This window comes from Chlorocebus sabaeus, chromosome 5 (genome assembly GCF_047675955.1).
Source record: "Chlorocebus sabaeus isolate Y175 chromosome 5, mChlSab1.0.hap1, whole genome shotgun sequence".
In the NCBI taxonomy this organism is placed as follows: domain Eukaryota; kingdom Metazoa; phylum Chordata; class Mammalia; order Primates; family Cercopithecidae; genus Chlorocebus; species Chlorocebus sabaeus.
Window position 1 is genome coordinate 43,444,318 of NC_132908.1, and position 23,646 is coordinate 43,467,963.

Sequence of the window (23,646 nt, forward strand, 5' to 3'; positions counted from 1 at the left end):
ACCCCATCATCTCAGCCCAAAATCTCCTTAAGCAGATAACCAACTTTAGCAAAGTCTTAGGATACAAAATCAATGTGCAAAAATCACAAGCATTCCTATACACCAATAACAGACAAACAGAGAGTCAAATGATAAGTGAACTCCCATTCACAATAGCTTCAAAGAGAATAAAATACCTAGGAATCCAACTTACAAGGGATGTGAAGAACCTCTTCAAGGAGAACTACAAACCGCTGCTCAATGAAATAAAAGAGGACACAAACAAATGGAAGAACATTCCATGCTCATCATTAGGAAGAATCAATATCATGAAAATGGCCATACTGACCAAGGTAATTTATAGATTCAATGCCATCCCCATCAAGCTACCAATGACTTTCTTCACAGAATTAGAAAAAAACTACTTTAAAGTTCATATGGAACCAAAAAAGAGGCCACACTGCCAAGACAATCCTAAGCCAAAAGAACAAAGCTGGAGGCATCATGCTACCTGAATTCAAACTATACTACAAAGCTACAGTAACCAAAACAGCATGGTACTGGTACCAAAACAGAGATATAGACCAATGGAACAGAACAGAGTCCTCAGAAATAATACCACACATCTACAACCATCTGATCTTTGACAAACCTGACAAAAACAAGAAATAGGGAAAGGATTCCCTAGTTAATAAATGATGCTGGGAAAACTGGCTAGCCATATGTAGAAAGCTGAAACTGGATCCTTTCCTTACACCTTACAAAAACTAATTCAAGGTGGATTAAAGGCTTAAATGTTAGACCTAAAACCATAAAAACCTTAGAAGAAAACCTAGGCAATACCATTCAGGACATAGGAATGGGCGAGGACTTCATGACTAAAACAGCAAAAGCAATGGCAACAAAAGCCAAAATTGACAAATGGGATCTAGTTAAACTAAAGAGCTTCTGCACAGCAAAATAAACTACCATCAGAGTGAACTGGTAACCTACAGAATGGGAGAAAATTTTTCCAATCTACCCATCTGACAAACGGCTAATATCCAGAATCTACAAAGAAGTTAAACAAATTTACAAGAAAAAATATCAAACAACCCCATCAGAAAGTGGGCAAAAGATATGAACAGACACTTCTCAAAAGAAGACATTTGTGCAGCCAACAGACACATGAAAAAATGCTCGTCATCACTGGTCATCAGAGAAATGCAAATCAAAACCACAATGAGATACCATCTCACACCAGTTAGAATGGTGATCATTAAAAAGTCAGGAAACAACAGGTGCTGGAGAGGATGTGGAGAAATAGGAACACTTTTATCCTGTTGGTGGGACTGTAAACTAGTTCAACCATTGTGGAAGACAGTGTGGAGATTCCTCAAGGATCTAGAACTAGAAATACCATTTGACCCAGCCATCCCATTACTGGATATATACCCAAAGGAGTATAAATCATGCTGCTACAAAGACACATGCACACATATGTTTATTGTGGCACTACTCACAATAGCAAAGACTTGGAACCAACCAAAATGTCCATCAGTGACAGACTGGATTAAGAAAATGTGGCACATATACACCATGGAATACTATGCAGCCATAAAAAAGGATGAGTTCGGCCGGGCGCAGTGGCTCAAGCCTGTAATCCCAGCACTTTGGGAGGCCGAGACGGGCGGATCACGAGGTCAGGAGATCGAGACCATCCTGGCTAACACGGTGAAACTCCGTCTCTACTAAAAAATACAAAAAAACTAGCCGGGCGAGGTGGCGGGCGCCTGTAGTCCCAGCTACTCGGGAGGCTGAGGCAGGAGAACGGCGTAAACCCGGGAGGTGGAGCTTGCAGTGAGCTGAGATCCGGCCACTGCACTCCAGCCTGGGCGACAGAGCCAGACTCCATCTCAAAAAAAAAAAAAAAAAAAAAAGGATGAGTTCATGTCCTTTGTAGGGACATGGATGAAGCTGGAAACCATCATTCTGAGCAAACTATTGCAAGGACAGAAAACCAAACACTGCATGTTCTCACTCATAGGTGGGAACTGAACAAGAACACTTGTACACAGGGTGGGGAACATCACACACCAGGGCCTGTCGTGGGATGGCAGGACGCAGGAGGGATAGCATTAGGAGATATACATAATGTAAATGACGAGTTAATGGGTGCAGCACAACAACATGGCACATGTATACATATGTAACAGACCTGCACGTTGTGCACAAGTACCCTAGAACTTAAAAGTATAATAAAAAGAAAGAAAGAAAGAAAAAGACATATCATGCAAACAATAATCAAAGGAAAGCAGATGTGGCTATATTAACATCAGATAAAGTAGACTTTGGAGCAAAAAAAATCACCGGAGACAACATAAAGTAATCATAAACATGCTGACTCACCAAAAAGACACAGCAATCCTAAATGAGCATACACCAAATAACAGAACTGCAAAATATGTGAAGCAAAAACTAATAGTACTGAAAAAGCAAACAAACAAATTCAGTTAGAGACTTCAACACCCCTCTCTCAACAACTGACAGAAGAAAAAATCAGAAAGAATACAAAAGAACTCACCACCACCAACCAAGTTGATCTAGTTGACATTTTATAGAATATACCACCCAACAACAGCAGAATACACACTTTTTTCATTTGCTCACACAGTATGTATTCAGATAGACCATATCCTGAGCCATAAAAGAAACCTCTAGAAATTTAAAAGAATTAAAATCATATAGTGTGTTTTCTGACCAAAATGGAATGAAACTGGAAATCAGTAACAGAAAGATAATAGTAAAAACTCCAAATATTATGAAATTAAACAATACATTTCTAAATTGTGACGAACCAAAGAATAAAAATTAAAAATATCAAAGTTTACAAAACAGCTAGAGCAATGCTGCGAGACAAGTTTATAACATTAAATGCTTACATTAGAAAAGAGAAAGTCTCAAATCAATAATCTAATATCTCAAGTGGAAAACGCAAAACAAGTAAAATAAACCCAAAACAAGCAGAAGAAACAAAATCATAAAAAGAACATAAAAAAGTAACACTAAAAATTACAATTAAATTTTAAAAAAGAACTAAAATAAATGAAATTGAAAACAACAATTATCAAAAAGAAAAAAAAAACACAGAACAATGAAACAAACTACCAACATCAAGTATGAAACAGACATCATTACTATATACCCTGCAGATATAAGAAGAATAAGGAAATACTACAAACAATTCTATACATATAAATCTGACAATTTAGAAGTAGTAGTCCAATATCACAAAAAGCACAAACTACCAAAATATACTCAATATGAAATAGGTCAGTTGAATACCCTTTTAAAACTAATAATGAAATTGAGTTCATAATTTTAAAAATTCCAAAAGAGAAATCTCCAGGCCCAGGTGATTGCATTGGAGAAATCCATCAAACATCTGAAGAATAAACAGCAATTCTACACAATCTCCTCTACAAAATAGAAGAGAAGGGAACACTTCAGTATTCATTTTATGAAGCTATTATTATCGATAATAAAACCAGACAAAGACAGTGGTACAGAAAACCAAAACTAAAGTCCAATATTCATGAATATTGATGCAAAATTTCCTAACAAAAGATTAGCAAATATAATTCAGCAATATATAAAAAGAATTATATACCATGAGCAAGTGGGGTTTATGCCACAGAGGAAGGCTGGCTCAAAATTTGAAAATCAACCAATGTAACTCACCATTTTCTGTTTTCCAATAAGAAAAATCATGTGATCATATCAATCTATCCAGAAAAAACATTAAAAGTCAGCCTATTCCTGAGAAAGGAACTCAGAAAAAAAGAAGTCAAAATTCACTTATGATAAACATTCTCAAAAAAGAAAAGAGCAGAAATTCTTCAACTTCATAAAGATGATCTAAAAACCTGATCAACCTTGTTCTTTTTGATGGAATACTAAATATATTCTCTCTAATAGCAAAACCAAGGTAAGGATGTCTGCTTTCATAGTGCTGGAAATTCTAGCCACTGCAATAAGGCAAGGGGGGAAAAGGCATAAAGATTAGAAAAGAAAAAAAAGAACCTGCCCTTATTTGCAAATACCATTACTCTGTATATAGAAAATCCCAAGGAATCTACAAAAACATTCCTGTAAGTACAGTTCAACAAAGTCATAGGATATAGCATAAACATATAAAAATAAATTACATTTCTATATACTAGCAATGAACATATGGACATTGAAATTAAAAATATCACTTACAGTAACTCAAAGTGAAATAATTAGGTACAAATCTAACAAAACACATGTAACATTTGTATACTGAAGAGTACACAATGCTGATGAAAGAAAACAAAGATTTGGCTGGGTGTAGTGGCTCATGTTTATAATTCCAGCACTTCGGGAGACTGAAGCAGGAGGACTGTTTGAGCCTAGGAGTTGGAGAACAGCCTGGGCAACATGGCAAGACCCCATCTCTACAAAAAATAAAGTAAAAAATATTAGCTCGGTGTAGTGGCATGCACCTGTGGTCCCAGCTACTTGAGAGGCAGAGGTGGGAAGATGGTTTGAGCCCAGGAGACTGAAGTTATGCCATGAGCCATGTTCGTGCCACTGTACTCCAGCCTGGGAGTAGAACAGAACAAGACAGGACAGAACAAGACCCTATTTCAAAAAAAGGAAATCAGAGATTTTAAATAAATGGAGAAATACATTGTGTTCAAAGATTGGAAGGCGTTAATCCTTCCCAAATTGACATATGGGTTTATTAAAGTTCCTATCAAAATCTCAGCATGATCTTTTGTGGATATAGACAAAATTATTTTAACATTTGTATTGAAAAGCAAAGGAACCAGAGTAGCTGAAACAATTTTGAAAAAAACAAAGTAGGAGAAATCACTCTACCTGATTTTAAGACTTAATGTATAGCTACAGGTGTTGGTGGAGGGATGGCTATGCAGATTAGTGAAAAAGAATAGGAAAAGAAATGAACCATGACCTAAACCTCACACCTTATACCAAAATTAACTAGAAAATGGATCACAACCTTACGTAAAATATAAAGCTACAAAAATTTTAGAAAAAAAATAGGAGAAAATCAGGATCTATGGCTAGGCAGAGTTCTTATCACCAAAACCTCGACTCATAAAAGGAAAAACTGACAGACTGGCCTTCATCAAAATACTTTGTTCCATAAAAGCCCACATGAAGAAGGTGAAAAGACAAGTTACCGAGCGGCAAAAAAAGTCTCCAAACCACATACTTGACAACAGACTAGTACCTAGAATATACAGAGAACTCTCAAACCTCTACAGTAAAAAAGAACAAACAATCCAATTAGAAAATGGGGCAAAAGTCACGGATATTTCAATAAAGAGGACATAAGAGTGGTAAAAAAGCATATGAGGGCCAGGCGCGGTGGCTCACACCTGTAATCCCAGCACTTTGGGAAGCCGAGGCAGGCAGATCACAAGGTCAGGAGATCGAGACCGCGGTGAAACCCCGTCTCTACTAAAAATACAAAAAATTAGCCGGGCGCGGTAGCGGGCGCCTGTAGTCCCAGCTACTCAGGAGGCTGAGGCAGGAGAATGGTGTGATCCCGGGAGGCGGAGCTTGCAGTGAGCCGTGATCGCACCACTGCACTCCAGCCGGGGGACAGAGCGAGACTCTGTCTCAGGAAAAAAAAAAAAAAAAAAAAGCATATGAGAAAACGCTCGACATCAGTAACAACTGGGGAAATGACAATCAAAACCACAATGAGATATTACTGCACACTTACCAGAATGGCTAAAACAAAAAATAGCCAAAACACCAAATGCTCTTGAGGACATGGAGAAACTGGACCACTCAAACATTGCCAGTAGGAATGTAAAATGGTACAACTACTCTGGAAAACATTTCAGCGGTTTCTTTAAAAAATCTAAACATGCAACTACTATATAACCTACAATTGCAAGACAGGTGGATCACGAGGTCAGGAGATCGAGACCATCCTGGCTAACACGGTGAAACCCCGTCTCTACTAAAAAAATACAAAAAACTAGCCGGGCGTGGTGGCGGGCGCCTGTAGTCCCAGCTACTCGGGAGGCTGAGGCAGGAGAATGGCGTGAACCCGGGAGGCGGAGCTTGCGGTGAGCTGAGATCCCGCCACTGCACTCCAGCCTGGGTGACAGAGCGATACTCCGTCTCAAAAAAAAAAAAAAAAAAAAAAAAATGAAAACTGTGTTCACACAAAAACCTGTACCCGAACGTTTATAGCAGCTTTACCGACAATAGGCAAAAACCAGAGACAATCTAGACATCCTCCCACAAGTGACTAAACAAACTATGGAACCATCACACATTGGACTATTCCTGCACAGTAAAAAGGAGCAAGCTATTGGTACATACAACGACCTAGGTGAAGCTCCATAGAACCGCACTAAGTGAGAAAAGTCAATCCCAAAGAGCTACATACTGTGTGATTCCATTTCTACATTTTTGAAATGATGAAATAAATAGAAATGAACAACAGCTTAAGGCGTGCCTGGAGTTAAGGAAGGAGTTGGTGGGAGACGCAGGTGAGTTTAGCTCTAGGAGGGCAGCATGAGGGGTCCCTGTGGTGATAGGAATATTCTTTCACTTAACTGGATCGATGCCAGTATTCTGGTTGTGATGTCGCACAACAGTTTCACAAGATGTTACCGTTAGGGGACACTGGTGAAGGGCATAATGCAAGACCTCTCCCTGTTATTTCTTACAACACTGTATGAATCTACAATTACAAAGTTATAATTTTAAGGGTCTAAACCTCTCTTAAAGCTACATAAAGTAATTGTGAGATTTGTGACTTTTCTTCCTATCATTTGAAAATGCTACATGAGAAGACCCTTGCACAGTTGAGTTTGACTGACTTGGTAGAAATGACTGTCTGAAGAGAGTGGGAGTACGCACATACATCTTGGTCCCATATTTCATATTTTCATTTACAACTTAAACCCAAACTACTTCTCCAAGAGCTTCTACCTTGGCGCCATATAAATCCGAGTTCTTCATTAGAAACTCTGCCGATGTCCGCACTGTGACTCCGGTCGTCTCACACTGCAGCACACAGTTTTCCAGCGTAGTCTTACCACGGTGAACAACTGGGATGAAAATACACGCTGACTGCTTTAAGAAGTAATGTGCCTTTCCCAGTGTTAGAGATAGCCTGGTGCTGACATTAGCTATGGTCTAAATATTTCTCAATGGCTATCATTTAAATATTCTTACCTAAATTACAAATTTATAAAATATAAAACAATGACTATTTTATTTTCTACAATCCAAAAGCAACTATCTTTAAAAAGAATGACTTGACCTCAGATACAAAAATACTTTCCATTACCAGAAAAAAAAAGCATCAGAGAGCAATTTTGCTGAGTATCTTGGAAGAAAAAGGCTTTGATTCAAGAAAGGGGATACAAAGATTCCAGGAAACAAGCACTACTCCAGTGTGGAGATAACTTCATTCTAGTGCTACCTTGAATACAGAGAACACAGACCACAACACTGTAAAGCTTTAAAAGAAAAAAATCACCACAGAAAAGAAACTAATATTAAACAACAAATTCTCATGAATAGGCTATTTTTCACTTCAGGGTTAAGATTGCTAAGTCGTCACACTATGTACACAAAAAAATAATTTCTTAGGCCGCATGCAGTGGCTCACACTCTGGGAGGCCGAGGAGGGGGCAGATCACCCAAGGTCAGGAGTTCAAGACCAACCTGGCCAACATGGTGAAACCCCGTCTCTACTAAAAAATACAAATATTAGCCGGGCGTGGTGGCGGGCACCTGTAATCCCAGCTACTTGGGGGCTGAAGCAGGGGAATCGCTCGAACCTGAAAGGTGGAGCTTGCAGTGAGCTGAGATCACGCCACTGCACTCCAGCCTGGGCAACAGAGCGAGACCTCCGCCTCTCAGTTTCAAGTGATTCTCCTGCCTCAGCCTCCTGAGTAGCTGGGATTACAGGCACCTGCCACCACGCCCAGCTAATTTTTGTATTTTTTAGTAGAGACAGGGTTTCATCATGTTGGCCAGGCTGGTCTCGAGCCCCTGACCTCAGGTGATCCACCCACCTCAGCCTCCCAAAGTGTTGGAATTACAGGAGTAAGCCACAGTACCCATTCTAAATGAGTAATTTTTTTTTTTTTTTTTTGGGATGAAGCCTCACTCTGTTGCCTGAGCTGGAGTGCAGTGGTGCAATCTTGGCTCACTGCAACCTCTGCTTCCCGGGTTCAAGGAATTCTCCTGTCTCAGCCTCCAGAGTAGATGGGATCACAGGTGTGTACCACCACACCTGGCTAATTTTTGCATTTTTAGTATAGACAGGGTTCCACCATGTTCGCCAGGCTGGTCTCAAACCCTTGACCTCAGGTGATCCACCCTCCTCGGCCTCCCAAAGTGCTGGGATTGCAGGTGTGACCCACCACGCCCAGCTTCATAAATAAATAATCAGCCTTCCATACACACTCATACCCCAGAGATATTGCAGGCTGAGTTCCAAACCACCACAATAAAGGAAATATCACAATTGAAGTGAATCACACATTTTTTTTGGTTTACCAGTGCATACAAAAGTTGTCTATGGGAGTCTGGGGCGGGTGGATCACTTGAGGCCAGGAGTCTGAGACCAGCCTGGGCAAAAGGGCAAGACTCCATCTCTACAAAATACCAAAATTAGCCAGATGTGGTGACACATGCCTGTAGTCCCAGTTACTTGGGGGGCAGAGGCAGAATTGCTTGAGCCCAGGAGTTTGAGGCTACAGTGAGCTATGATCGTGGTATTACACTCTAGCCTAGATGACAGTGAGACTGTCTCTAAAAACAAAAAATAAATAAAATTTATGTTTATACTAATGAGCATATGAGTTTATACTAATGAGTACTATGTTTATAATGCATCTATTAAGTGTACAAAAGCGTTATGTTTTTAAAAAATGTATACATCTTAATTTAAAATACTTTATTTTGCTAAAACATGCTAACAATCCTCTGAACTTTCAGCAAGACATAATCTTTTTGCTGGTGAAGGGTCTTACCTCAATGTTGATAGCTGCTTACTGATCGGAATGATGTTTGCTGAAGGTTAAGGTGGCTGTGGCAATTTTTAAAAATAAGACAACGAAGTTTGCCACATTGATTGACTCTTCCTTTCATGAAAGGATTTCTCTGTAGCATGTGATCTTGTTTGATAGCACTTTACCCACAGTAGAAAGTTATTCAAAATTGGAGTCAATCCCTTCAAAGTCTGCCTCTGCTTTACCAAGTTTACATAATACTCTAAATCATTTGTTGTCATTCAACCATGTTCACAGCATCCACCCCAGGAGATTCCATCTCAGGAACCCACCTTCTTCGCTCATCCATAAGAAGCAACTCCTCATCTGTTCCAATTTTGTTACAAGATTGTAGCAATTCAGTCACATCTTGAGGTTCTACTTGCTATCATCAGGCTCTAGTTCTCTTGCTATTTCCACATCTGCAGTTACTTCCTCCATTCAAGTCTTGAACCCCTCAATCATCCATGAGGGCTGGAATCAACCTCTCCAGAACCCACGTTAATGTTGAGATTTTAACCTCCTCCCATGAATCATAAATGTTCTTAATGACATCTAGAATGATGACTTCTTCCCAGAAAGTTTTCAGTTGACTTTGCCCAGACCCATCAGAGGAATCACTATCAATAGCTGGTAGAGCCTTATGAAGTGTATTACACAAATAGTAAGATTTGAAAGTCGAAATTACTCCTTGATCCATGGGCTACAGAATGGATGTTATTAGGAGACATGAAAACAACATTAATCTCCTGGTACACCTCCATCATTAGTTCTCTGATGAACAGGTACATTGTCAATAAGCAATCATATTTTTAAAGGAGTCTTTTTTTTCAGTAGTAAATCTCAATAATGGGCCTAAAATATTCAGTAAACCACGTTATAAACAGATGTGCTACCATTCAGGCTTTGTTGTTCCATTTCTAGGGCACAGGCAGAGTAGATGTGGCATAATTCTTAAGGGCTCTAGGATTTTCAGAATGGTAAATGAGCACTGGCTTCAACTTAGAAGTAACCAGTTATATTCACTCCGAACGAGAGTGTCAGCCTGTCCTTTGAAGCTGTGAAGCCAAGCACTGACTTCTCCTCTCTAGCAATGAAAAGTACTAGATGGCATCTTCTTCCAATAGAAGGTTATTTCATCTACATTGCAAATGTGTTGTTTAGTGTATCCACCTTCATCAATTACCTTAGCTAGATTTTCTGGTTAACTTGCTGTAGCTTGCATCAGCACCTGCTGCTTCATCTTGCACTTCTATGTTACAGAGATGGCTTTTTTCCTTAAACCTCATGAACCAACCTCTGCTAGCTTCAAACTCTTCTACAGCTTCCTCACCTTCTTCAGCCTTCACAGAATTGAAGGAAGTTAGGGCTCTGCTCTGCAATAGGCTCTGATTTAAGGAATGTGGTGGCTGATTTGATCTTCTATCCAGACTATGGAAACTTTCTCCATATCAGTAATAAGGCTGTTTCGCTTTCTTATCATTCATGTGTTCACTAGAGTAGTGCTTTTAATTTCCTTTATGAACTTTTCCTTTACATTCAAAACTTCCCCAACTGACACAAGAGACCTAGGTGTCAGCCTGTCTCAGCTTTCAACATGCCTTCCTCACTAAGTTAAACATTTCTAGTTTTTAAAATTAACATGAGAGACACGTGACTCTTCCTTCCACTTGAACACATAGATGCCATTGTAGCGGTTATTAACTGGTCTAATTTCAATATTGCTGTGTCTCAAGGAATAGGGTAGTCCAAAGAGAAGGAGAGAGATAGGGGAGTGGCTGATTGGTGGAACAGTCAGACCCACAAAATTATCAGTTAAGTTCACCATCTTATATGGATATGGTTCATGGCACCCCAAAACAACTATAATAGTAACATCAAAATCACTGCTCACAGATCAGCATATCATCTATAATTTAAAAAAAAAAAAAAAAAAGTCCTGCAATATTGTGAGAGTTACTAAAATGTGACACAGAGACACAAGGTAAGCACATGCTCTTGGGAAAATGGTGCCAACAGATTGGCTTGAAACAGGGTTGCCACAACCTTCAATTTGTGGAAAAAAAAAAAACTCAGTATCTGTGAAGTGCAATAAAACAAGGTATGCCTATACTCAAGAGTGGCATTTCATTAAATTCTATCTTCCACAGAAAGTACAGTTTTCCTTCAAATCTTAGAACAAACGATACACCAAACATTCAGATACTTACTTAAGATTCCCTCTACAGCATCGTGCTGAACAAATTTTATGCCTGAAATTTTAATATCAGCACCGGTGCAGTCCACAAAAGTGTCGCCTTTGCCCCTCTTTTCTATCACTATGTCATCTGGTAGGCCATATCCTAAGGAAGAGAGAGCAAGAACACTCAAGATGGGTAAGGAAAAACATCTAAACATGAACACTCTAGAACAGGTTTCTCTAGTTCAAATGACTGCAGGTGATAACAAGACCAGTCAACCATGTTGCATTTAAATAAAATCTATCTACCCACATATCCTCTTTAATTTAAACCAGGGTATCCAATTTTTAACAATAACAACTCTCTGACTAGTTCCCGTATCAGGAAGACTACCCTATCAACTATCCCACATCAGCTCAGCACTAAATTCACTTACAAAAGTGCTACAAAAAATAAATAATGTTCAAGACCAGCCTAGGCAACATAGTGAGACTCTATCTCTACACAGATAAAAAAAAATTAGGCGTGGTGGCATGGCACCAATTACTCACTACTCAAGGAGGCTAAGGTGGGAGGGTCACTTGATCCCAGAATTTTAAGGCTGCAGTAAGCTATGATCATGCCTTTGCACTCCAGCCTTCATTCTGGGTGACAGAATGAGACCCTATCTCAAAAAATAATAATAATAAGGACTTACAGCTGAGTCAAAGAACTTTAAAGCACTCACCCTTAGAAGTTTGTTTCTAACTCTAACATTCTATGATTCTAATATAAATTACATTTGAAACCTAAGCAGTTCTCAAGATGATCTAAGTTCAATATTCTCTTAAACAGTTGGCTTAAAATCTGACAAACTGACGAGTTACTAGAAAAAAAAAAAAAGTCTACCTCATTAACAAATAAAAAGCATCAGATCAAGGCCGGGTGCAGTGGCGCACGCCTGTAATCCTAGCACTTTGGGAGGCTGAGACAGGTGGATCACTTAAAGTCAGGAGTTCAAGCAGCCTGGCCAACATGGAGAAATCCTGCCTGTACAAAAAATACAAAAATTAGCCGAGTGTGGCATGTACCTGTAATCCCAGCTTCTCAGGGGGCTAAGGTGGGAGAACTGCTTGAACCTGAGAGGTGGAGGTTGCAGTGAGCCAAGATCGTGCCACTGCACTCTAGCCTGGGTGACAGAGTAAAACTCTGTCTCAAAAAAAGAGCATCAGATCTCGGTCAGGCGCAGTGGCTCATGTCTATAATTCCAGCACTTTGGGAGGCCGAGGCAGGTGGATCACTTGAGGTAAGGAGTTCGAGACCAGCCTGGCCAACATGGAGAAACCTTATCTCTACTAAAACTACAAAAATTAACCAGACATGGTGGCGGGCACCAGTAATCCCAGCAACTGAGGAGGCTGAGCCAGAATCACTTGAACCCAGGAGGCAGAGGCTGCAGTGAGCTGAGATCACACCACTCCACTCCAGCCTGGGCAACAGAGCAAGACTCCATCTCAAAAAAACAAAAAACAAAAAAAAATCAGATCTGTATAAATCTTACTTGAACCATTAATGCAAGCCAAACACCTGAGTGGGCTTACAAAAAACTGGAGTATCAGAAAACTAAGGAATTTGCTTGACTTCCATTATAAAACAGAACCACATAGACAAAGCTGTAAGAAATAACTCTCATTGTCTAAAGATGAGTCTTTGAGTAAATGAAAGCAGTAACTGTTTTTAACAAGCAAAGCCACTCAATGTATCTACACTGGAAGAGGACAAAGGCTTTGGGGTCCCTAGAGAATGCAAGGGGACTCCACACACTGGAATGCTACCAGGGGTGGACTCTGGATGCCTGAATTATGAGTGATTTTGTTTCTGATTGTTGTATGTATCTGACTGCATATTTTCTACAATAACCATTGCTTTTTAACATCAGAAAAATTAAAAGTACAAAAAGAATTGCATACTGAGAAAAGATTCTTACACAAATTTTTATATAATTATGTATTTCTTTCCATTTAAAACATAAAACCATCACCTAAAGAATGGATTTTTGAAACAAGAAAGAAAAACCCTATTGTAAGTACTATTGACACCCTGCACACAGTAGGTACTCAATATGTATCTCTTGTTATACGGGTTAGCTATAGATCACTATCAGATGAGCTTGAATCTAACTCATGAACACTCCATATATGCACACTAGAGATATCATCTGATTCCCCAATTCTCAGACCCATACTGTTAGTCAATATACAGCCATTTTTATACTTAACTATCAGAATTCTATGTCTATTTATGACACTCTGGGAATTACATTAAAACTTCCTCACCAATCTAGGAAGAACTCTTATCTACCATACAAACTATAATATCAGTGTTATTTCCACTACGCCAAAAAATAAAGTGTTTTTATCACAGTGATTTATCTTGCCGATGTGTTATTTATATATACACATCTATTATACATCAAAAATTGGAAAGTAGAAAAGAACAAAAATTATACACATGAAACAAAAAAGGAAGTGAGATGAAGTACTAGGAACAGGAGAAAACTAAACTTCCAGCCTCAGTTCTTTAGAAGTTTTGACAAGATAAAAAGTATAGCTTAAGCAGTTTCTGAACAGCTGCACAAGTCCCAAAATGATATATGATTTTTTGCATTACAAGCTTCACTGCTAACTTGAAGCTATTTTGGTAAATAGTTGAACAGGTGTAACTAAATTTGACACGTTATGAATATATACAGGACCAAGATGAACAATTGTAAAGTAACCTAAATTCAGAAATCACTCTAAATGAACAATAAGATTATAACTGTCAAAAAGTTATTTTTTTTTTTAGACAGAGTCTTGCTCTGAAACCCAGGCTGAAGCATAGTGGTATGATCTTGGCTCATTGCAACCTCCACCTCCCAGGTTCAAACCATTCTTCTGCTTCGGCCTCCCGAGTAGCTGGGATTACAGGGTGCAACAATATGCCCAGCTAATTTTTGTATTTTTAGTACCAACAGGGTTTCACCATGTTAGCCAGACTGGTCTCAAACTCCTGGCCTCAAGTGATCTACCCACCTCGGTCTCCCAAAGTGCTGGGATTTCAGGCATGAGCCACCGCACCCGGCCCAAAAAGTTATTTTTAATAGAATCTTTCAACATTAATCTTTTCTAAAGTATACTTTGGTCAAGACACAAAGTGTAGTATTTGTGACATTCAGCAAGCATTTAGAGAACTAAGATAACTGGTACCAATTTCAAGTTAAATGCCCTTCATTATACCTCTCACGAAAATAAGCTAAGTGTAAAACAACAAACAAAAAGCCATGCACTAACATATCTGCAACATCTATGAGATAAAAGCAAGCAACAAATTTTTAAAATATTAAAATTTTTTAAAATATTGCTAGGAATCTTTTTTTAATTCTAGAAATTAGATTTCCTTTCCATAAACCACCTACAATCTGGAAAGTATGTTTCTTCCTAATGGTCTTTTTTCTATATAAGCCTGTGAACATCTCCCCAACATATACACTGCTACAAAGAACTACAACTCAAGTTGCTGAAACACTGGGTCAACCTCTTTTAAGCTTTCCATGTCCTTAATGCTTCAAGGCAGCTCACTAGAAATCAAACGGGTTCAAATCACATTCTTGAAGTTTCAACAAGATCGGTGATTTATTGTTTACTTAAACATATCAGGTGTGAGAGTTTAGCTGTGTGTCTTCCATACTCACCTTCCAACTCAATGGAGTCAGCAATGGAGAAAGTGCCATGTACCACATAATGGCCAGGACAAACAATAACAGTGTCACCTTCGAAGCAGGCATTTATAGCAGACAGTGGATCACTATGAAACTAGAAAACAGTAAGAACACATTTGTAAATATATACTCCAAAAAAAGTAATTTGAGTGTTACTCTAGGTACTTTCATGTCTTACTTTGAAAATGGAAGCCAAAAACTGCATATTTAAGCATCTCCTTTGATAACGCACTGACCTAACACATGCCTGGTAAGTGACTACTGAGGACTAAAGGCAGGGCTCTGACTACTTCCCATTGCACAGAAAACCGTCTCGGGAAAGCTCCTGTAAATACTTTGTGGGATTTGTGAAAACCTGTGGTGAATCAGAAGGAAAAAAAGCCACCTGAATCGAGAAACACTCCGTTTACCTGAATTTCTCTTTCTTCCTCACTGGGTTCCTGACAAAGCCTGTCTGTGAGCAGGGACCGCAGGAGACCAGCCACCATGGTGGAGGAGACCACGTGAGTGATCTTCTGACCGCTGGGACGAACACCCTTTGCTTGGATATTAGAATTCTTCTGATAACCGAACACATACCTTAAAGAAACAAAACAGGCCTATCAATAAGACAGCGAGTAAGAAAAGATGCCAACTAAGAATTACAAAGACACACATACCTCAACAAAGGATTCTCAATGAGTTTCAGCTTTTGTTTCAACTGTTCCATCTCCGAATACAATTTTAACCCTTCCACCATGGAGATATTTTCCTGCTCAGAATCAGAGTTACAATTTGACAAACTGCTTCTCAGATTTAAAAATTTCCTGTAACTCTCCTCACATTGAGACAACAGATTGCGGTAGTCAACAATAAGTCCTGATGGAACTCGGTCTTCAAGAATGTCATAATGCCTGAAAGTTTAAAAGCAAATTGAAATCCGCTGCCTTTCAGGCACATTTTCCCATCATTAAAACAGCCCACTTAGCACTCTAAGACCCAGTAAGAAAAGTGTTTTATAGTATATAACTCAGGTGCATGTTAAGTCATTCTGAATAGCACTCTAATAATAATAATAAGTGGAAGTTGTTGGAAGTTTAAAGCACCACTTCCTTAAGGTCACTAATTTTTCTTCTCTTGAGGAGTTGTTTACTTTTTTTTCTTGGATCCAAGTATTTGTGCCTTAGAAACACTGAAAGTTCATGTTGCACAATTTGTAATTATTATTTAATAAGAAATTATTTTCTTCTCATATATTAGATTCAAAAGTTTAATAAGAAGGTGGCAGGGGGTAATTTGGGAGTGGGAGTAGGGAGAGCAGTATCTCAAATTGTTTCACAACAATGTTTAAGATTACTATATTTTTCATGGATCTGAATATGACTTTAAAAATTTATTAAAGGTTACCATATTTATAGGATCAAAAAGTAGAAATTACTCAAATAATCCAGTCTCTCCTTCCATTTAAAGCACTATGGCACAAAATTATGCTGAATATTCCCTAGGGAAGATTATTAAAGAATTTTTAAAAATAAGCCCTTGAGATTCTGAGGGGGAGAAAAAGGTGCCATTACTAAACTAGAGAGTGACTGAAACAAAATAACCTTGTACTGGACAACCATACTGGCACTTAATTTATAAACTTTCTCAAATATAAAAACAGAACACAGAGTATTTCTAGATGCAATAAAATAATTTGTAAATGCACAATCAAGTTAACGATATAAAATTAATGGGTTTAAAAATAAAGTAAAAGAGGCCGGGCACAGTGGCTCACACCTGTAATCCCAGCACTTTGGGAGGCCAACGCAGACAGATCACTTGAGCCCAGGAGTTTGAGGCCAGCCTGGGCAACATGGCAAAACCCTGTCACTACAAAAATACAAAAATGAGCCTGGCGTGGTGGCATGCATTTGTAGTCTCTGCTACTTGGGAGGTTGAGGTGGGAGGATGGCTTGAGCCCCAGGGGCCAAGGCTGCTGTGAGATCTAATTATGCTACTGTACTCCGTACTCCAGCCTGGGCGACAGAGCAAGACCCTGTCTCAAAAAACAAACAAACAAACAAACAAACAGATGATCAGGGCCCCATCCAGACCAATTAAATGAGTCTCTGGACATAGAGGGGTATTTGTTTAAGTTCCCTGGGGATGCTAATGTGTAGCCAAGAGTGAGCACAATTGCCTTAAATGATTTTTTTTTTAATTTAGTCACACTCTAAATAAGATAGGGAAAAACAAAAGCAAGATAGAACCATATCTTAAACAAATTTAGATCATACTATGAACACTTAAACATTTTAAATGAATAAAAAAGAAACTTTTCCCGCTTTTCAAGTAAGTGAATTAGGTGAAGCTTGAAAAGCAAGGATTTTGTCTACTTTGGTTAATCCAAAAGAAACTGAATGAACAGCTGTGAAAAAAAAAAGGGAAAAACAAAAAAATTTTTTAATTTTAAAAATAAAAAAACGAAATTGAGGATGAAATCATGTTCTACTAAGTTGTGAAGATTAAGACTCAAATTTTAAAATAAGTTTCTTAGCATTTCCAGTATCCATGCCCATTAGCTTATTTCTTTTCATTATATTGATACTTCATAGTCTAGAAGCAATGAACTAACATTTGTGTCTCAGACCCCGAAGTTCTGAAGCAGTGTTGGTTTTTTTCAGACCTCCTTTAGTCACGTATAAGCAGTGTGTTTTGAAGTAGAAAGGAAAAATTTACTGAACAGTACAAAATCCAGACAGTCTGGTTTGATTTTGCCTATTGATAGCCCCACTCCTATCTTAGCCCAGAGACCTTTTTTAAGTCTGCCCACATTTGATAACATTCCGGTCTCTCCATCGAGTACCACCATGTCTTCTGCATAACCACACACAATTCCTCCCTTATGCCTTCCCATCTGCCAGTGATGTACAAGCTATGCATGTAAGTCATTGCTTGTCGTTAGCACATGCAAGGCTATCAAATCAGAATACAACTTTTTTCCAAGTAAAGATTGAATTTGTCCAATATACGTTATGTTCCCTTATATTTCACATCAATCAAAATCAATCATTTCTTTTCAAGAGCAAGGGTATCAAACCTAGAAAATACTCAAGCTTATTGAAATTTTGGGATTTTATTGAATATGCTATGGAAAAATAGGAAATGCACAATGGAAAAACTGGAAAGCCTAAATAGAAATCATAGCCCATTTATGAAGAGCTAAAATCAGACATACATAATTCTAGCCAGGTAGAACTATTCATCAGACTTTCAAACTCTTTTTTTTTTTTTTTTTTTTTTTTGAGACAAGGTCTTGCCCTGTCACCTAGGCTGGAGTGCAGTGGTTCAATCACAGCTCATTTGCAGCTTCAAACTCCTGGACTCAAGCGATCTTCCTGCCTCAGCCTCCCCAGCAGCTGGGACTATAGGCGTGCCCTACCATACCCAGCTAATTTTTTTTTTGAGGTTTGTAAAGGTGGGGTCTCACTATGTTGCCCAGGCCGGTCTCAAACTCCTAGGGTCAAGAAGTCTTCCCAGGCTGGGCACGATGGCACAGGCCTGTAATCTCAGCATTTTGGGAGGCAGAGGCAGGCAAATCACTTGAGGTCAGGAGTTCGAGACCAGCCTGCCAACATGGTGAAACTCCATCTCTACTAAAAATACAAAAATTAGCTCAGTGTGGTGGCATGCACCTGTATTTACAGCTAGTCAGGAGGCTGAGGTGGGAGGACACTTGAGCCCAGGAGGTTGAGGCTGCAGTGAGGGAGATCATACCGCTGCACTCCAGCCTGGGCAACAGAGTGAGAGCTTGTCTCAAAAAAGTTGTCTTCCTCTTTCAGTCTCCCAAATTACTGGGATTATAGTCACCATGCCAGGCCTCACACATTTTTCATTTTATTATTATTTACTATTTAAGCCAAGAGAAATTCACTAAATCAACTTGAGCTCCACAAAAATGTAAAGGCCTACTGCCTTATCTTCTCATCTTGTCTTTCATACAGGGGAAAAAAAAATCACCTTTTACCCAGGGAAAAAAATTACCTTCTACAATTATTTTTTTGGAGTGCAAGTTATAATTTCATTCTTATTGCAGCACTGCCTATGAAGTTACTGCTATTGAATACAAGAAAAAATTACTGGTCTTAAAGCACCATCTAGTGGGAAGATAAATGCCACATTTAATAAGGTCATTAAGATTTAAGGCAGGAGGCTGACAAAATATCTTAAGGTAGATCTGTTAGTTCAGCCTGCTGTGTTTCACTACAGAAACTTAGAGTAAAGCCATATACCTTTAAAGTATTATTTACAAAATTAAAGCCAAAAAGTCTTATATAATTCAAATAATGTCACTGTTTTTCAAACAATCAAATTTAACAAACGGCTTCTTAACCCACTAGTTCAATTGAATTTTATTCAAATTAACAAAACAGTGAGCTACTAATTTAGATGTTCTTGAACTTCCTGCTTTTTGACTCAATTTATAAACACTGAAAGTAGGTTTCTCTGCACTTGTACAAGTTTCACTTAATGACTTGTCAAGGGGTAGTACAATTTGTACATCAGTTTATTTCTGTCTATGAGCTCCTGGAAAGAAAATAGACAGAGAGAGAGAGAGAGAGAATCTCACACAGGCAAAATTAAACCATGGGTAACTATTTTTCCAATATGTACAACAAGGTCAGCAATAAATACTTACAATCTTAATCGAGGTTCAACACATCTGACAAAATAATCATATTCATCCTCCTCTTCTTCATCCCAACTCCTCCAAATGTTTTGGTAGAAAAATCTGAAATGGAACTTAGTATCATTCAAATTCTATCACTGGCTCAAAACATTAAGATCTTGGAGGCCGGGCGAGGTGGCTCGCGCCTGTAATCCCAGCACTTTGGGAGGCCGAGACGGGTGGATCACGAGGTCAGGAGATCGAGACCATCCTGGCTAACACGGTGAAACCCCGTCTCTACTAAAAAATACAAAAAACTAGCCTGGCGATGTGGCGGGCGCCTGTAGTCCCAGCTACTCGGGAGGCTGAGGCAGGAGAATGGCGTGAACCCGGGAGGCGAAGCTTGCAGTGAGCTGAGATCCGGCCACTGCACTCCAGCCTGGGCGAGAGAGCAAGACTCCGTCTCAAAAAAAAAAAAAAAAACAGATTTTGGAGGGGTGAGAGCTAAACAGTAAATCAAAACAATTCTCATAGGAGAATGCTGCATATTTGCTATGGTTGATAGTCATGAGTCACATAACATAGAGACCTTTTTTGGATCAGTTAAAGAAGAGAAGGTTCTCCACATTGGTTTTGTTAGGACTTTTTTTTTTGAGACAGAGTCTCACTCTATCTCCGGGGCTGGAGTGCAATGGTGTCATCTTGGCTCACTGCAACCTCCACCTCCTGGGTTTAAGTGATTCTCCTGCCTCAGCCTCCTGAATAGCTGAGATGGCACCCACCAACACGCCCAGCTAATTTTTTGTATTTTTAGTAGAGATGGGGTTTCACCATATGGGCCAGGCTGGTCTCAAACTCCTGACCTCGTGATTCACCCACCTCGGACTCCCAAAGTGCTGGGATTACAGGCGTGAGCCACTGCGCCTGGCCAGGACTTTCTTTTTATTGGAAGAATTATTTATTGACCACCAGTACCTGGATGGATGGTAGTGCCATTTGCTGAGACAAAAAATACTGAGAGAGAAACAGGTTTGGGGTTGAAAATAACAGAGGAATATACAGCCCAAAACTCCAGGGAAAGGTCTGGGCTGGAGACATAAACCTGGTAGCTGTCAACACATTGACGGTGTTAAAGCAATGTATAAGATCACGTAAGGACATAATCATAAGGCAGTGGTTCTCAACCCTCATTGTACACTGGAGTCCCCTGGGACACTTTTAAAAATTGATTCCCCTGTAATTCCAGCTACTCAAGAAGCTGAGGCACAAGAATCACTTGAACTGGGAGGCTGAGGCTGCAGTGAACTCAGATTGCACCACTGCACTCCAGCCTGGGCGACAGAGTGAGATTCTTTCTCAAAATAAATAAATAAATTTAAAAACAAAAACAACTAGTTCACTCTCCCAGGCCAATCAATCAGAATCTGGAGGGGGTGGGGAAGGTGCAGGGGAACCAGCATCCATACTCTTCTTTTCTTTTTTTTTGAGACTAAGTCTTGCTCTTGTGGTCCAGGCTGGAGTGCGGTGGCTCCATTTTGGCTCACTGCAACCCTCCCGGGTTCAAGCAATTCTCCCGCCTCAGCCTCCTGAGTAGCTGGGATTACAGGCATCCGCCACCATGCCCGGCTAATTTTTGTACTTTTAGTAGAGACAGCATTTTGCCATGTTGGCGAGGCTGGTCTCGAACTCCTGACCTCAGGTGATCCCCCCGCCTCAGCCTCCCAAAGTGCTGGGATTACAGGCATGACCCACAGTGCCCAGCTGTATCCATATTTTTTTAAAGCGCTCCAAGTGATTTAACAAATTTATTATGGAAAATCCTAAACATATACAACAACAGAGAAATAGTATCATGAATACCATGTATCATCAGGCAGCTTCAACAATTACCAACTCACAATCTTATTTCATCTCTGCTTCACCCCGGCACCCTCTGCTCTCCTCCCCCACCATCTTGATACTGGATTTTTTTGTTGTTGTTCAGATGGAGTTTTGCTCTTGTTGCCCAGGCTGGAGTGCAAGGGCACAATCTCATCTCACTGCAACCTCCAGTTCCTGGGTTCAAGTGATTCAGCCTCCCTAGTAGCTCAGATTACAGGCGCCTACCACCACGCCCCGCTAATTTTTTGTAATTTTAGTAGAGATGGGGTTTTACTATGTTGGCCAGGCTGGTCTCAAACTGACCTCAGGCAACTCACCCACTTCAGTTTCCCAAATATACTGGATTATTTTGAAACAATCTCAGACACATCAAATCATTCACAAATTTTTAGTATGTATCTCTAAAATAAATATTTATACCAAAAGTTTTAATTCCTTGATATTACCAAATATCCAGTGTTCAAATCCCCCTAATTGTCTTCTGCTGCTGTTTCACAGTTGACTTGTTCCAATCAGGCACCAAATGAGGATCCACTGCTGCCCTTGACAGACACGTCTCTTAAATCACTGTTAGCCTATGCATTACCTCTCCCTCTTTTTTCCCTTGCAATTTATTGACTAATTTCCCACACTCTAAATTTTGGTGATTACATCCCCATGGGGTCATTTTTCTTTTTTTTTTTTTTTTTTTTTTGAGACAGTGTGTTGCTCTGTTGCCCAGGCTGGAGTGCAGTAGCACGACCTTGGCTCACTGCAGCCGCCGCCTCCTGGGTTCAAGCAATTATCCTGCCTCAGCCTCCCGAGTAGCTGGGATTACAGGCACGCACTACCATGCCCTGCTAATTTTTGTATTTTTAGTAGAGATGGGGTTTTGCCATGTTGCCTAGGCTGGTCTCAAACTCCTGGGCTAAAATGATCCGCCTGCCTTGGCCTCCCAGAGTGCTACGATTACAGGTGCACCCAGTCCCCATGGGTCATTTAACATGTACTTCACGTTATTTCTAGTAAGATCTACAGACCTGCGGGGCTTCAGGAAGGATTTTTTGCAAGAATACTTCAAGGGAGGTGTAACGTACTTCAGTCAAGAAGCAGGAAGAGCAGAGCCTCATTCAAAAAGCCACTGTCTGTGTGGAGTGTGTACATTTTTCCCATGTCTGCATGGGTTTTCTCCAGGTACTCTGATTTCCTCCCACATCCCAAAGATGCATGCATGAGGTGAATTCTGTGTCTGCCTTGTCCCAGTCTGAGTGTGAGTGTGTGTCAGTGCACTCTGTGATGAAATGGGCTCCTGTCCACGGCTGGTTCCTGCCTTGTACACTGAGCTACGGGAATAGGCTTTGGCCACCTGCAACTCTGAACTGGAATAAACAGGTTGGAAAGTGAATGAATACAAATTACTGTCAAACAAAAATTCATAAAGTATACAATCATACAAATGCACAACAATCAATGCTGTGGCATGAAATTGTTCAGCGAGCCCACCATGTTTATCATTGTTTTGAACTGGGTGATGGTAGGAAGTGCTCCTTATAATTTCCGCTTTGCAAATATTTATAACTTCATTTACTCAACACCACAATGACCACTGTCACTCACTGTTTCACCGAAAATTGGAAACTGGGTCAATAATTATCTTGTTTGCATTAATATTTCTTAATGTATGTATAGCTCATATTTATTTCAATGTTTAAGATTAGAATTGTTTGGGGTCTTTATTTAGAAGTTTGATGATGTTTTCATGACCAGAAATATGCTGTAGAAACTTTAACTTTTGTTTATATCAGCCAGCCTATGGTAAAATTGGTTTCATTAACATTGCAGTTTCTAAGAACCTACCAACAACAGTAACTGAGGACTTTACTAAAACGCCTGGCCAAGTCTTTTTGTGAGGTTAAGATTGATCAACAGATACAGGTTGTCAGCTTGATCCACCCTCTATAAAGTTCTCTTTCCCTAATGGTTGCAGCAGTCATTGATGTTCACTGTCTAGAACCTTTATTTCATTAGTGGTTACAAAATACTGATATTCTATCACTTTCTTCATGTATTGGTTGGAATACTTTTATAAAGAAATTTCTCAGGTGATTCCAAAGTGGTTCCAAGGTTGATTAGGGAAAAAACAGTAGATGGCTTAGAACTGATCGCTGGGTAACTCCGACATTCTAAAGTTTGAGCATG

At 39.5% G+C, this 23,646-nt stretch overlaps 1 protein-coding gene across 1 annotated transcript in view; it reads right to left on the minus strand.

The window, feature by feature from the left end:
* Window positions 1-23,646, minus strand: part of SHCBP1 (SHC binding and spindle associated 1) — a 41,280-nt gene that overhangs the window by 9,326 nt on the left and 8,308 nt on the right. The window contains exons 5-10 of the mRNA XM_007992073.3: window positions 19,618-19,710; window positions 15,617-15,850; window positions 15,368-15,536; window positions 14,931-15,051; window positions 11,249-11,380; window positions 6,964-7,082 (exon numbers count right to left, since the gene is read on the minus strand). Coding sequence (XP_007990264.2) covers window positions 6,964-7,082; window positions 11,249-11,380; window positions 14,931-15,051; window positions 15,368-15,536; window positions 15,617-15,850; window positions 19,618-19,710 — 868 coding nt within the window. The remainder of the gene's footprint in view (window positions 1-6,963; window positions 7,083-11,248; window positions 11,381-14,930; window positions 15,052-15,367; window positions 15,537-15,616; window positions 15,851-19,617; window positions 19,711-23,646) is intronic.